Source organism: Somniosus microcephalus, chromosome 1, assembly GCF_052327205.1.
Source record: "Somniosus microcephalus isolate GS21.2 chromosome 1, FLI_Smic_1.0, whole genome shotgun sequence".
NCBI lineage: Eukaryota > Metazoa > Chordata > Chondrichthyes > Squaliformes > Somniosidae > Somniosus > Somniosus microcephalus.
In genome coordinates this window covers 122,142,000-122,157,421 of record NC_140987.1, presented here as the reverse complement: position 1 = coordinate 122,157,421, position 15,422 = coordinate 122,142,000, and the positions used below count along the sequence as shown (strand labels likewise).

Here is a 15,422-nt window from a genome sequence, read left to right as displayed (position 1 = left end):
TTCACCCAATGTTATGGGATCTGTCCTGCAATGTAAATGGGGCAGATTGCACAGCACCAGCAATCAAGACGAAATTATGAACTGGCCAGGAGTTAGTAGCAACTTAATGTTGCGGGCTCACACCCATCAAGTTGAACCGAAATTACCAGCAGATTTGTTTTTGTGTACCAAGTTGACAATTTCTACTTGCTCATAATCCAGTCAGATATTCAGTGAACGTTTGAGATGCTACTTACACAGCATATCTAATATTAGACTTTAATTAAAAAAATAGATAAATGCAACTTTTGTTTTAAAAAAGAACCTAAAAAAAGGGAAATCTATGTCAATACAATCGATTACATAAACTTTAGACTGACAATCCTGAATTACAATGTGCATATGAAGTTACAAAATTACTACATATCTGATCATTTAAAATACACTTTATACATGTCATTTCTATTAGAAATTTTTCATATTTCATGGAGATGAAAAATCATGAATTACTGGAACTACCTCCAGATATTCAAAGCATTAGCTCACAATAGTTAATACTCACAGCCTACAGCTGCACTGGAACCAAACAACAAATAAAAGCTGTGCACCATCAAGAATTTAAGAATAACTTTATACTAATTCTTGATATATGGTAAACGAAATACATTTCAAAGCCCCAAGGATTTACATCGCTCTAGTGGGGCAGGGCATAACTTATGCTCATGAAGTATCAGATCTGCCTAGTCACGAGATACAAATCACTAAACATCAATATTGCATCAGCCAAATCTCTTAGGTGCATTTTTACCTGATCAAAAAGCCTGAAAGGGGTCTGGCTCCAGACAACTCAGATATTTTCTAGTTTCACTGATCTGGAAGAAAGTCTTTTATCCAATTTTGGTGGTGGCGCAGCACATTGGACTGCACGTGTGGCATACAACAGTGTAGAATGTAGATTCTCCAATTCATTAAGCTTCCAATATCAGCCTTACTTTCATTTCGCACCCTTAGTAGTTGGCAGTGGACTGCTGGGCCCTAACATAGTAGTCTACATTCTTCTGAAGCAATGCCTTCAAAAAAAATTGAACTTTTAACTTGTTATCCAAGTAAAGCTGCTGTGAAAAATGGATTTGGTGGAGAGTGAAAGGCAAACAGCAAAAAGATGCTAGTTACAGCCTGTTAATAGCTTCATATATGACATCAATAAAACTGAAGAAAACAAAGGCCAAACAAGCCTTTTCTTCTATAAGTTTCCAAAATTATTTGTTTTGGCACGGTATGTATTAGCCATAAATATATTAGCAAAATCAAGGGTACAGAAGATTTGAAGATACCAAATGCAAGAACTTTTTTTTTTCAGATAAGAAATGGATGTTGTATTTATATGATGAATCAGGCACAAATTCATTTGTCTCGACTGCTAACAATTCAGTCCACGAACTTCCATTGTATCATGATTGAACAGAAAAAATGTAAGTATCTTATTTTACATCATAACCTCTGCAAAATTCCCCATCAGGAGAAAGATCCATTGTTGGTGGCAAAATACCAGAGATGCATTTGCAGTTTCTTCCCCCCTCAAAACTCATTAAAACAAAGTTTCAGCTACACGCAATGGTCTAAAAGGAATATCAGTGCTTCACAACACAGCAATGCCTACATTAGTGTTCACTATACATCGTTGGTTTCAGTTAAACATGAAAACTTTCTCCACAGCCACAGGTTCCTTTGATGTTAGGATTGTGAAATACAAATTCGTTTGCAAGTTTATTTTCAGTATAGTCCATTTCTGTTCCTAAAAGTGTCAACTGTGCCTTCTTTTCAATGAATATTCGAACACCTGGAAGAGAAAATGAAAAGCAAATATACCCTTATTACCATGGGAAAAATTAAATATGCATATAGGCCTCCTCTATGTACACTGTGCTGCACCGTTACCTCTGGAGTCCCCCAAGGATTTATCTTTGGCCTCCCCCTATTTCTCATCTACCCGATGCCCCTTGGCAACATCATCTGAAAACCCAACATCAGGTTCCACATATACATAGAAACATAGAAGATAGGAGCAGGAGTAGGCCATTCGGCCCTTCGAGCCTGATCCGCCATTCAATGAGATCATGGCTGATCATTCAAATTCAGTACCCTGTCCCTGCCTTCTCTCCATATCCCTTGATCCCTTTAGCCTTAAGAAATATATCCAACTCTTTCTTGAATACATTTAATGAACTGGCCTCCACCGCTCTCTGTGGCAGAGAATTCCACAGGTTCACCACTCTTTGGGTGAAGAAATTCCTCCTCATTTCAGTCCTAAATGTCCTACCCCTTATCCTTAGACTATGACCCCTAGTTCTGGACTCCCCGACCATTGGGAACATCCTTCCAGCATCTAGTCTGTCCAGGCCTGACAGAATTTTATAGGTTTCGATGAGATCCCCTCTCAATCTTCTAAACTCCAGTGATTATAAGCCTAATCGACACAATCTCTCCTCATACGTCATTCCTGCCACCCCAGGTATCAGCCTGGTGAATCTTCGTTGCACTCCTTCCATGGCAAGAACGTCCTTCCTCAGATAAGGCGACCAAAACTGCACACAATACTCAAGGTGCGGTCTCACCAAGGCCCTGTACAACTGTAGCAAGACATCTTAACCGCCTGCTGCACCTGCATGCTTACCTTCAGCGACTGGTGCACAAGAACACCCAGGTCTCTTTGCACTTCCCCTTCTCCCAATCTATTGCCATTCAAATAATAATCTGCCTTCCTGTTTTTGCCACCAAAGTGGATAACCTCACATTTATCCACATTATAGTGCATTTGCCATGTTTCTGCCCAATCACCCAACCTGTCCAAATCGTACTGGAGTTTCATGACATCCTCCTCACAGCATACCCTCCCACCCAGCTTTGTGTCGTCTGCAAATTTGGAGATATTACATCCAATTCCCTCGTCCAGATCATTAATATATATTGTGAACAGCTGGGGTCCTAGGACTGATCCTTGCGGTACCCCACTAGTCACTGCCTGCCACTCAGAAAACGACCTGTTTATTCCAACTCTTTGCTTTCTGTCCGCCAACCAGTTCTCTATCCAAGTCAATACCTTGCCCCCAATCCCATGTGCCTTAATTTTGCACGCTTATCTCTTATGCGGGACCTTATCGAAAGCCTTCTGAAAGTCCAAATACACCACATCCACTGGTTCTCCTTTATCTATTTTACCAGTTACATCCTCAAAAAATTCAAGTAGATTAGTCAAGCATGATTTACCTTTCGTAAATCCATGTTGACTTTGTCCGATCCTGTCACTGCTTTCCAAGTGCTCTGCTATTACATCTTTTATAATGGACTCTAGCATTTTCCCCACTACCGATGTCAGGCTTACCGGTCTATAATTCCCCGCTTTTTCTCTGCCACCTTTTTTGAATAGTGGGGTAACATTAGCTACCCTCCAATCCATGGGTACTGTTCCAGAGTCTATTGAGTTCTGGAAGATGACCAGCAATGCATCTACTATTTCTAGGGCCACTTCCTTAAGTACCCTGGGATGTAGATTATCAGGCCCTGGGGATTTATCGGCCTTCAGTCCCATCAATATTCCTAACACCATTTCCCTACAAATACTGATTTCTTTCAGTTCCACCCTTTCATCAGACCCTATGTTCCCCGGTATTTCTGGGAGGTTATTCGTGTCCTCCTTTGTGAAGACAGAACCAAAATATGTATTTAGTTGGTCTGCCATTTCTTTGTTCCCCATTATAAATTCCCCCAATTCTGACTGCAAGGGACCTACGCTTGACTTCACCAATCTTTTTCTCTTCACATATCTATAAAAGCTTTGAGTCAGTTTTTATGTACCCTGCTAGCTTACTCTCATATTCTATTTTCCCTTTCTTAATTAATCCCTTTGTCCTCCTTTGTTGAATCCTGAACTGCTCCCAATCCTCAGGATTATTGCTTTTTCTGGCCAATTTGTATGTCCTCTCCTTGGATCTTATGCTATCCCTAATTTCCCTCGTTAGCCACGGTTGAATCACCTTTTTTGTTTTATTTTTATGCCAAACTGGGATGAACAACTTCTGTAGTTCATCCATTCGGTCTTTGAATGTTTGCCATTGCCTATCCACCGTCAACCCTTTGAGTGCCATTCCCCAATCAATCCTACCCAACTTGCTCCTCAGACCATCGTAGTTTCCTTTATTTAAATTGAGGACCCCAGTTTCTGAGTCAACTACTTCATTCTCCATCTTAATGACGAATTCGATCATATTATGATCGCTCCGACCCAAGGGGCCTCGTACAACAAGATTGCTAATTAATCCTTTCTCGTTACATAATACCCAGTCTAAGATGGCCTGATCTCTGGTTGGTTCCTCGGCATATTGGTCCAGGAAACCATCCCGTAAACACTCCAGGGATTCCTCCTCCACAGTATTGTTACTAATTTGGTTAGCCCAATCTCTATGTAGATTAAAGTCACCCATGATGACTGCTGTGCCCTTATTGCACGCTTCTTTAATTTCCCATTTAATGCCATCCCCAACCTCCGCCTTACTGTTTGGAGGTCTATATACCACTCCCACTAATGTTTTTTTCCCCTTAGTATTTCTCAATTCTACCCATACAGATTCCACATCATCAGAGCTAATATTCATTACAATTGTGTTAATCCCTTCTTTAACCAGTAATGCTACCCCACCTCCTTTTCCTTTTTGCCTATCTTTCCTGAATATCGAATACCCCTGGATGTTGAGTTCCCAGTCTTGGCCATCCTTGAGCCACGTTTCGGTAATCCCAACCAAATCATATTCGTTTACCTCTATTTGCGCAGCCAATTCATCCACCTTATTACAAATGCTCCTCGCATTAAGACACAAAGCCTTCAGGCTTGTTTTTTTAACGCTCTTAGACCTATTAGAATTATTATTTACTGTGGCCACGTTTGAGTTAAACCGTTGATTTCTCTGACTGCCACTTTTGTTTTTCTCCTTCCTATCTTTTGCTTTTATCCTTGTTTCCCTTTCCTCTGTCTCCCTGCTCAGGTTCCCAACCCCCTTCCATTTTAGTTTAAACCCTCCCCCACAGCACTAGCAAACAAACCCCCTAGGACATCGGTTCCAGCCCTGCCCAGGTGCAGGCCGTCCGGTTTGAACTGGTCCCACCTCCCCCAGAACCGGTTCCAATGTCCCAGGAACTTGAATCCCTCCCCCTGGCACCATTCCTCTAGCCACGTATTCATCTGAAGTATCCTTCTATTTCTACTCTGACTAGCACGTGGCACTGGTAGCAATCCTGAGATTACTACCTTTCACAGAATCACAGAAACCCCACAGTGCAGATAGAGACCATTTCGGCCCATCGAGCCTGCACCGACACATATCCCACCCGATCCCCGTAACCCCTACACATATCCCACCCTATCCCCGTAACCCCACGTATTTAATCCCCCTAACACTAAGGGTCAATTTATCATATCCAATCAACCTAACCCGCACATCTTTGGACTGTGGGAGGAAACCGGAGCACCCGGAGGAAACCCACGCAAATGAGGTCCTGTTTTTTTAATTTACCTAACTCCCTATATTCCGCTTTTAGGACCTCATCCCGCTTTTTACCTACATCGTTGGTGCCTATATGCACCACGACAACTGGCTGTTCACCCTCCCCTTCCAAGATGTTCTGCAGCCGCTCGGAGACATCCTTGACCCTTGCACCAGGGAGGCAACACACCATCCTGGAATCTCGTTTGCGGCCGCAGAAATGCCTATCTATTCCCCTTACAATTGAATCCCCTATTACTATAGCTCTACCACTCTTTTACCTCCCATTCTGTGCAGCAGAGCCACCCCTGGTGCCAGGAAGTTGGCTGCTGCTGCCTGCCTCTGATAAGTCATCAGAGGCAGGCAGTACTCAAAGTGGTGTATCTGTTGGAGAGGGGGATGGCCACAGGGGACCCCTGCACTACCTGCCTGCGCCTAGTACTCTGCCTGTTGGTCACCTGTTCCCTTTCTTCCTGTCCAACCTCTACCTGTGGTGCGTCCAACTCCCTAAACGTGCTATTCACGATGTCCCGAGCATCGTGAACGCTCCAGTATGCATCCAATCGCAGCTCCAGCGCCGCAATGCGGTCTGTCAGTAGCTGCAGCTGGGTGCACTTCCTGCACACGTAGTTGTCAGGGACACAGGAAGTGTCCCTGAGTTCCCACATATCGCAGGAGGAGCATATCACGTGCCCGGGCTGTCCTGCCATGATTTACCCTTTAATTAATTGAATTTAAATTAAATCAATCAATCCCACTAATTACACTACAGTTAAATAGTTTACCAACAGTCCCCGCTACACCAGAGAGACCTTAGAAACTATAAACCAGAGTTAAAGTTTAAAAAAGAGAGAAATACTCACCAACCAATCACTTACCTGCTTCCTGCTGACGTCACACTTTGATTACTTTTTACCTCTCTCCCCTGACTACACCCAGCTCTACCTCACCACTAAGTCTCTTGACCCCTCCACTGCCTCTGATTTGTCATGCTGCTGATCTAGCATCCAGTACTGGATGAGGAGAAAATTCCTCCAATTAAATATTGGGAAGACGGAAGCCATTGTCTTCGATCGCCACACAAACTTCGATCCCTAGCCACCGACTTCACTGCTCTCCCTGGCCACTGTCTGAGGTGCAACCATACCATTCACAATCTTGGCATCCTATTTGACCTTGAGCTGAGCTTCTGACCCCATTCCTCTCCATCTCCAAGACTGATTCTTCCAGCTCTGTAACATTGCCCATCTCTGCCCCTGCCTCATCTTATCTGCTGCTGAAACACTCATCCAAGCCTTTGTTATCTCTAGACTCGACTATTCCAATGCTCTGCTGCCCGTATCCAACTGGCACCAAGTCCCATTCACCCATCACTTTTCACCCCTGTGCTGGCTGACCTACATTGGCTCCCAGCCCAGCAACTCGATATAAAAAATTTTCATCCTAGTTTTCAAATCCCTCCATGGCCTCGCCCTTCCCTATCTCTAACCTCCACCAGCCCTACAACCCTCCAAGATCGCTGCACCCCTCCAATTCTAGCCTCTTGCGCAACCCCGATTTTAATCGCTCCACCATTGGCGACCTCGCCTTCAGCTACATAGGCTGTAATCTCTGGAATTCCATCACTGAGCCACGCTCTCTTCCTTTAAGGCACTCCTTAAAACCTACCCCTTTGACCAAGCTTTAAGTCACCTGTCCCAATATCTCATGTGGTCAAATTGTTTGATAATGCTCCTGTGAAGCGCCTTAGGATGTTTTAAAGAAAGAAAAGAAAGACTTGCATTTATATAGCACCTTTCACGACCACTGGACGTCTCAAAGCACTTTACAGCCAATAAAGTACTTTTTGAAGTGGAGTCGCTGTTGTAATGTGGGAAACGTGGCAGCCAATTTGCGCACAAGCTCTCACAAACAGCAATGTGATAATGACCAGATAATCTGTTTTTGTTATGTTGGTTGAGGAATAACTCCCTTGCTCTTCTTCGAAGTAGTGCCATGGGATCTTTTACGTCCACCTGAGAGAGCAGACAGGGCCTCGGTTTAACATCTCATCCGAAGACTGCACCTCCAACAGTGCAGCACTCCCTCAGCACTGCACTGGAGTGTCAGCCTAGCTTTATGTGCTCAAGTCCCTTGAGTGGGACTTGAACCCACAACCTTCTGACTCAGAGGCGAGTGTGCTACCAACTGAGCCACAGCTGACACTACTTACTTTTACTATGTTAAAGATACTATATAAATGCAAGTTTTGTTGTAGATTTAAAGAATCTCATGTTACAAATATTACGTTTAATCATGCGTATGCTCAGTCAATGCAGTCATTCTTTGCCATCCCACTAGTGTTTGTTAATGTTGAATTGGTCAAGACATTGTTTAGGCCAAAACTATTGCCTGCCAACGTTCCCCCTAAGATGCACGGGCGCACATCAAACTGGAGGTCCCGTGCAGGCCACTCACAAGCTGTTGCCGCTTGAAGAGGTACTGTGCAGAAAATTTAAAGGTACTGTGCAGAAAATTTAAAGGGACTGCGCAGGGGGGAAAAAAAGGGGGAACATTGCTGCCTGAAGTTCTGGGCACTCTATTATAGGAAGGATATTAAAGGTATGGAAATTGTACAGTGAAGACTCACTTGATTGAGCCCAAGAATTAAATGTTATAGTTAAGAGAAAAAAATTGAATAATCTTTTTAAAAATTGGAACAGAGAAGGTCAAGGACAGGAAAACCAGCTAAAGGTTTTCAAAATAGTGAAAGATTTGAGAAGGTAAATTGTTCCATTGGTTGTGGAATCAGTAACAAGGAGGCATAATCTCAGGATGATCACTAGAAGAGGAGGGGGAGTTTGAAGGAGCGGTACTGGAATCTGGAGTGCTATTGAGGCAAAACATTTAACATTGAATTGGTTAAGCATAACAGAGGAATATAAAAAGGATACAGGGAAAGTGCAGCAAAAATGGATTCTAGTCAATAGCTGCAGTTGAAGAGCTAGCATCAACACAGGTGCAAAAGCTGCATGGCCTTCCTGTGTGCTGTAACTTCTAGGATTCTAAAAGAGAAACCCAAAGACAATACTTATCTGACAATACTTACAGACTATGTTTAAATTACAGCGCCACCAGTGCAATGCTCGTATGAAGAACATTTCCAAAGAGAGATTTTGTAAAGGTAGAACAGTAAGTAGTGTGAAGGATTTGCACTACAAGTTTCACTCTAGAGTTGAAGTGAAACTGATTTTTATCCGGATTCAAATGACAGAAAAGGTTCATCTGTCTGGGTGTGTTTCAGTTATGGCATATAAAGGCATGTCAGGTGCAAAGCCACTTTTGGATTTTTGATCAAGTGTAAGCATTTGCAAGGTTGGAAACTATATTGTTCAAGAAAATTGGTACCAGAAAATATCAAAATCCAAATTTGACAAATTAAACCTCCTGGAACACAGTCTCCAAGAGTTTAGTTCCAGACTAGGCAGATGGTCTTACATTTAGTTGCATTCAGTAGACTCATTCTATAGTGCTTGATCAGAGGAGACAACTGAGTTGATAAAATAAAGTACCTTAAAATATAAAGGTCCAAACCACACCAGAACAGAGAAAAACCGAAGGAACTTTGTCTGTGACGATTTAACTATAAAATCAAATAAGAAGAAGTCTGTACCTAAAGCAAATTAGCTAAACATTTTTGTATATTTGTTCAAATGCTACGCAATTAAATATAGAAAATATTTTTCTGGATCATCAATTTTGAGTACAGCACCCAGTTGAATATATGATCTTAACAAATGCTTTATGAATAACATATGGTACTCAGTCACGGTCTTGCAAACAATGGTGAAACAAACACTTTTCATACTGAAGTGGCTGTAGTGTGACTAGAATGAGTTGTAGCTTTCCCTGGAATTTCCCCATCAGCCTGCGAAGAGCACAACAACAAAAATTCTACAAACCAATTTGCTGACTGCTGTTTAGTGATAAGCCTCTATTCCAAATAAAACTGCCTTGACAGAATTAAGAAGTTTACAATCTACATACTGTACTACAGAATGCTAAGATTCTTAAAAAAAACTATTTTTGATGGAAGAGAAATGCAGTGATGGATAAAAGACAATGTGAAAAAGTAATAGTAATTTTTATCTACATGCTTAAAAAAAAGATTTTCCAGATACTATTAAAGTCTCATAAATTTTCCATTGAGGTGTGTGATAATTTGAAACAAATAGCTACATAACCTATGTAGTAGTTTCTCTCCTTACCCAAGTAAATTAGTGGCTATAAATAAGGGTTATATTCATCATAGGCTTTTAGTAATAGAAGTCTTATTTAATGACAGTTATTTATCATTGATGGAGTTTCTGATCAACCATGCCAAATTTGACAGCTTCAACAGCTACCTTGATCAGTGTGAGGTTACCAGTATGATTGTCAATTTCTTCTCATGACATCCATTTCAAGGTTGATTCAAAAAGCTGCTCAAGTGTGTTTGGAAAAGGTCAGTTTAATGAAGATACACTGTCTAATCTTGTTTAAAAGCATTTGTGTGCAAATGTTAGAAATTTTGACTTTTTATGATGTGGCAAGCACAACATTTAAATGTTCAATTGAATTTTAATAAATGGTACTCTTTACAATTGACTTTATGGTTTGTATAGCTGATATGCAAAAGCTTTTTTTTTAATTTTGTGCAATTGGCTAAATTTAACAAGTGCAGGGAGATTGAGATCATAAAACAGAATTAATGCAACACTAGTCTCAATATGGATTTATAATGGAAACATCAATATACTGACAATAGTAATAGCATTGACATAAATATCAATGTACAGTGGAGATGTCTCGTTTTAAATTAAGACCACGATTTTAATATTTCCTTTTAAGGGATGTTGGTATCTTGTAACTTTAATTTGATTACGTTTGCTGGATGCAGCCTGCATGTACAGAAAACATACGTGTCTCATGTGCCAGCGCCACTTCAAAAGACGAAGGAGTCACCTATGTCTAGGTGGACTGCTTAATGCGCACTAGAAATAAAGTTCATCCAGTGTTAGAAACAGTTTATATTGATCACTGGGCTATTAACTGCTGATGTATGTTCACGGTCTTAGTAGTTAACTTAAAGTGTCAGCTGTGGCTCAGTAGGTAGCACTCTCGCCTCCGAGTCAAAAAATTGGGGGTTCAAGTTCCACTCCAGAGACTTGAGCACATAATTCTAGGCTGCCACTCCAGTGCAGTGCTGAGGGAGTGCTGCACTGTCGGAGAGGCCGTCTTTTGGATGAGACCAGCTCTCTCTGGTGGATGTAAAAGATCTCAAGGCACTATTTCGAAGAAGAGCAGGGGAGTTATCCCCAGTGTCTTGGCCAATATTTATCCCTCAACCAACATAACAAAAAACAGATTATCTGGTCATGATCACATTGCTGACTGTGGGAGTTTGCTGTGTGCAAATTGGCTGTCACGTTTCTACATTACAAAAGTGACTACACTCCAAAAGTACTTAATTGACTGTTAAGCGCTTTGAGACATCCGGTGGTCGTGAAAGGTGCTATATGTGAAAGTCTTTCTTTTTTATTCCATCAGGGTGCCCTTAGCTGGGTCGTAAAAACCCATGGGGAAGAGGAGAGGGAAGGAGAAACTCTATGAAAGTTGCTCAACAGGTTAAATACAAGAAAATTTGTTGAGCAGTTTCTGTGTATTTGTAAAACTTATTTTGAATTTATTTAATTGTCACAGATACCCTTTTGATGTTCTTATGACTCGGTTCAGACTTCGAAACAGGGGAGGAATAACTGTCGTTCCATATCAAGATTTCTTTAGTGAATATTTGCTTCACCAAGCAACTAGTGAGCTAGGGATAGTGGAACACTGCATGAATATCGGATTTCACATATAATTTTTTCTCCATGACATTGTTCGAACCGTCACTTCCAAGAAAACGCAAGAGCTGTTTTATTATTTTATAACAGATTTCATAAGATTAACGAGCCAGTGTGATTTATCTATCTAATGTTGTTAAACTTTTGCTTCTGCTAATTGGGTTTCTCAGTAAGCCCGATTCATATTTATAGTTCAAGATATACTGTGTCAGAGTATTATTCTGATGTCAGTCAGGGAGGTCGGATTTACTGTTTCCAAAGTAAATAATTGACAATAAGTTTGTTTATTGTCCATTTGGGACATACTAACTCCCAGATTACTTCATGCATATGGTTAAATTTTGGTTCACAGAAGAATGTGCCTGTCTACCTAAGCATCCATTTATGCTGCAAGAAAGAAAGAAAAGTATTTGACAAGCACTGAAATCATAACAAGAGATTTATCTAACTACTGCCATCGGTGTTAAAATCAGTTATAGTACTGTAAATAAAGCCAAATGTTAAATGTTAATCTTTTTTATATCCTATTCCCCTTCATTGAGTGTTCTCATACCATACAAGAAAATGATACACCTCTTTATGATTTTGAAGGTGCAATTTTATTATTGAAGATTTTAAATGTTGATTTCATCATGAAGTGCACAACTAATTCATATGTACATTAACAGGCATATACATATATGTGCAATTCCATGTCTTGGCGCAATGCAGAGCGAGCCTGAGAATTGACCAGGAGTGGGCTCCATGCATCACAACGCATACATGTTGACACACGGTACAGGTTTAGCAAGCAAGAACAGGAGATGCTTAGTCCAATGGCAGATTGCAAGACCGATAAAAATCTGGGTCTGTGATGTTGTTGGTTCTCTGTAGATCTTATCCTTAATACATATTATTTACAGCACAGAAACAGGCTATTCGGCCCAACAGGTCCATGCCAGCGTTTATGCTCCACACGAGCCTCCTCCCACCCTTCTTCATCTAACCCGATCAACATATCCTTCAATTCCTTTCTCCGTGTGTTTATCTAGCTTCTCCTTAAATGCATTGATGCTAGTCACCTCATGTACTCCTTGTGGTAGCAAGTTCCACATTCTAACCACTCTCTGGGTAAAGACGTTTCTCCTGAATTCCCTATTGGATTTATTAGTGACTATCTTATATTTATAGCCTCTAGTTCTGGTCTGCCCCGCAAGTGAAACATCTTCTCTGTGTCTACCCGATCAACCCCTTTCATAATCTTAAACACCCTATCAGGTCACCCCTCAGTCTTCTCTTTTCTGGAGAAAAGAGGCCCAGCCCATTCCACGTTTCCTGATGGATATAACCTCTCAGTTCTGGTATCATTCTAGTAAATCTGTTTTGCACCTTCTCCAGTGCCTCTATATTCTTTTTATAATATGGAGACCAGAACTGTTCACAGTACTCCAAGTGCGGTCTAACCAAAGTTCTATTTTTTGATGTAGTAACAGGGATGATTGATGAAGGGAATGCAATGGATGTTGTCTATATGGATTTTAGGAAGACGTTTGACAAAGTACCACATAGAAGGCTGGTTAACAAAATTGAGGCTCATGGAATAGTGCCAGCTTGGATAAGGAATTGGCTTAAGGACAGAAAACAGCCAGCTGCGGTAAATGGCTGCTTTTCAGACTGGAGGATGGTAGACAGTGGTGCTCCCCAAGGGTCAGTGCTGGGGCTTTTTTTTTTTTTTTGATTACAGGTAGACTACCCTTTATCCGAACTTCCGAAAACCGAAACCCTCTAAAAACCGAAGGTTTTTTCGTTCAGCGTAAGTCGTGCGCACGACATGACCAGAGTGGCGCACGACTTACGCTGAGCAGGGCAGAGGGTCACTGAGTTCCCTCCTGGGTAGGAGATTGCAGGCCGAGCCGGGCAGTGTGAAGGAGGTATACCGGGAGAGTGAACCCAACAATACAGCGGCCCGTCCGATAGCTGCAGCGGCCTGTCCGATATTCTTTTCTCCCCCCCCGACCCCCGACCGACCCCCACCCTTTCGGATAAGGGATAGTGTATCCTTTATCCGCACTTCCGAAAACCGAAATCCTCTGAAAACCGAAAGTGTTTTCGTTCAGCGCAAGTCGTGCGCACGACCCCGACCCCCGCCGGCCCCCACCCCCCGCCGACCCCGACCCCCCGCCGACCCCCACCCCCGACAAATTTCCCAGTCTTATAAAATACCTTCCGAAATCCGAAATTTTCCGAAAACCGAAACACGGCTGGTCCCGAGGTTTTCGGATAAAGGATAGTCTACCTGTATATATATATATAAATGCTCTGGATATTGGAATACAGAGTAGAATTTCTAAATTTGCCGATGACACCAAACTTGGGGGTGTGACAAACAATGAAGATGATAGCAATCGACTGCAACAGGACCTAGAAAGGCTAGCAGAATGGGCAGACAAGTGGCACATGGAATTTAATACAGAGAAGTGCGAGGTGATACATTTTGGCAGAAGGAACAGGGAGAGGCAATATTACACTTAATGGCACAATTTTAAAGAGTGTTTAGGGACAGAGGGACTTGGGAGTTAATGTACATAGGTCCCTGAAGGTGGCGGGACATATTGAGAGAGTGGTTAGCAAAGCATATGGGATCTTGGGCTTCATAAATAGAGGTACAGGGTATTGAGTACAAAAGTAGAGAAGTTATGCTGAACCTTTATAAAGCACTGGTTAGGCCACAACTGGAGTATTGTGTCCAGTTCTGGTCACCACACTTTAGCAAGGATGTGAAGGCACTTGAGAGGGTGCAGAGGAGATTTACCAGAATGGTTCCGGGGATAGGGGATCTGGTTGGAGAAGCTGGATTTGTTTTCATTCGAGCAAAGGATGTTGAGGGGTGATTTGATAGAGGTGTACAAGATTATGACAGGTTTGGATAGGCTAGACGGGGAAAGTGAGTGGTGAGGACTTGGAATTCGCTGCCGACAGAAGTGGTGGAAGCGGAGACAATGTCTTCAAGGGGAGACTGGATAGGCACTTGAGGGAAATAAACTTGCAGGGCTACGAGGATAGAGCAGGGGAATGGGACTGACTGGATTGCTCTACAGAGAGCCGGCATGGACTTGATGGGCCGAATGGCCTCATTCTGTGCCATTATGACTCTATAACTATACAAGTTTAACATAACTTCTCTGCTTTTCAATTCTATTCCACTAAAAATGAACCCCAGTGCTTTGTTCGTTTTTTTTTTAAATGGCCTTATTAACCTGCTTCACTACTGTGTGATTTGTGTATCTGTACCCCCAGATCCCTCTGCTCCTCTACCCCATTTAGACACTTATTTTCCAAGGCCTCCTTATTCTTCCAAAATGTACCACTTCACACTTGTCTATATTGAAGTTCATTTTCCATTTACACACCCATTCTGCAAGTTTATTAACATCTTCCTCTATTTTGTCACAGTCCTCCTCTGTATGAACTACACCCCCCAATTTGATGATGTCTGCAAATTTTTAAATTGTATTTCCAATTCCCAAGTCCAAATCATTTATGTAAATGGTGAACAACGGTGGTCCCAACACCTATCCTTGTGGAACATCACTTCCCACCTTTTGCCAGTCTGAGTAACTGCCTTTAACCCCTACTCTCCGTTTTCTGTTTTTGTAGCCAGCTTGCTATCCATTCTGCTACTTGTCCCAGCTCCACCTGTTCTGACCTTAGTCATTAGTCTGTTATGCATTACCTTACTGAAGGCCTTTTGAAAATCTAAATATATTGCATCTACTGCATTACTCTTATCCACCCTTTCTGTTACTTCTTCAAAGAATTCAATAAGGTTGGTCAAGCATGACCTTTCCTTTTAAAATCCTTGCTGACTACTCTTTACATTATATTATCAGTTTCTATTGCATCTTTGAGTAAGGATTCCATTATCTCTCCTACCACTGACATTAAGCTAATTGGTCTATAGCTCCCTGGACTTGTTCTACCTTCCTTTTTAAACATAGGAATCACATTAGCTGTCCGCCAGTCCTCTAGTACTACTTCCTTTTCTAATGATATATATAATAAT

At 41.8% G+C, this 15,422-nt stretch overlaps 1 protein-coding gene across 1 annotated transcript in view; it reads right to left on the bottom strand.

The window, feature by feature from the left end:
* Positions 1-244: 244 nt before the first annotated feature.
* LOC147124335 (iron-sulfur cluster assembly 1 homolog, mitochondrial-like) overlaps positions 245-15,422 on the bottom strand; it is a 72,203-nt gene continuing 57,025 nt past the window's right edge. The window contains exon 5 of the mRNA XM_086003306.1: positions 245-1,819. Coding sequence (XP_085859432.1) covers positions 1,671-1,819 — 149 coding nt within the window. The 3' untranslated portion in view covers positions 245-1,670. The remainder of the gene's footprint in view (positions 1,820-15,422) is intronic.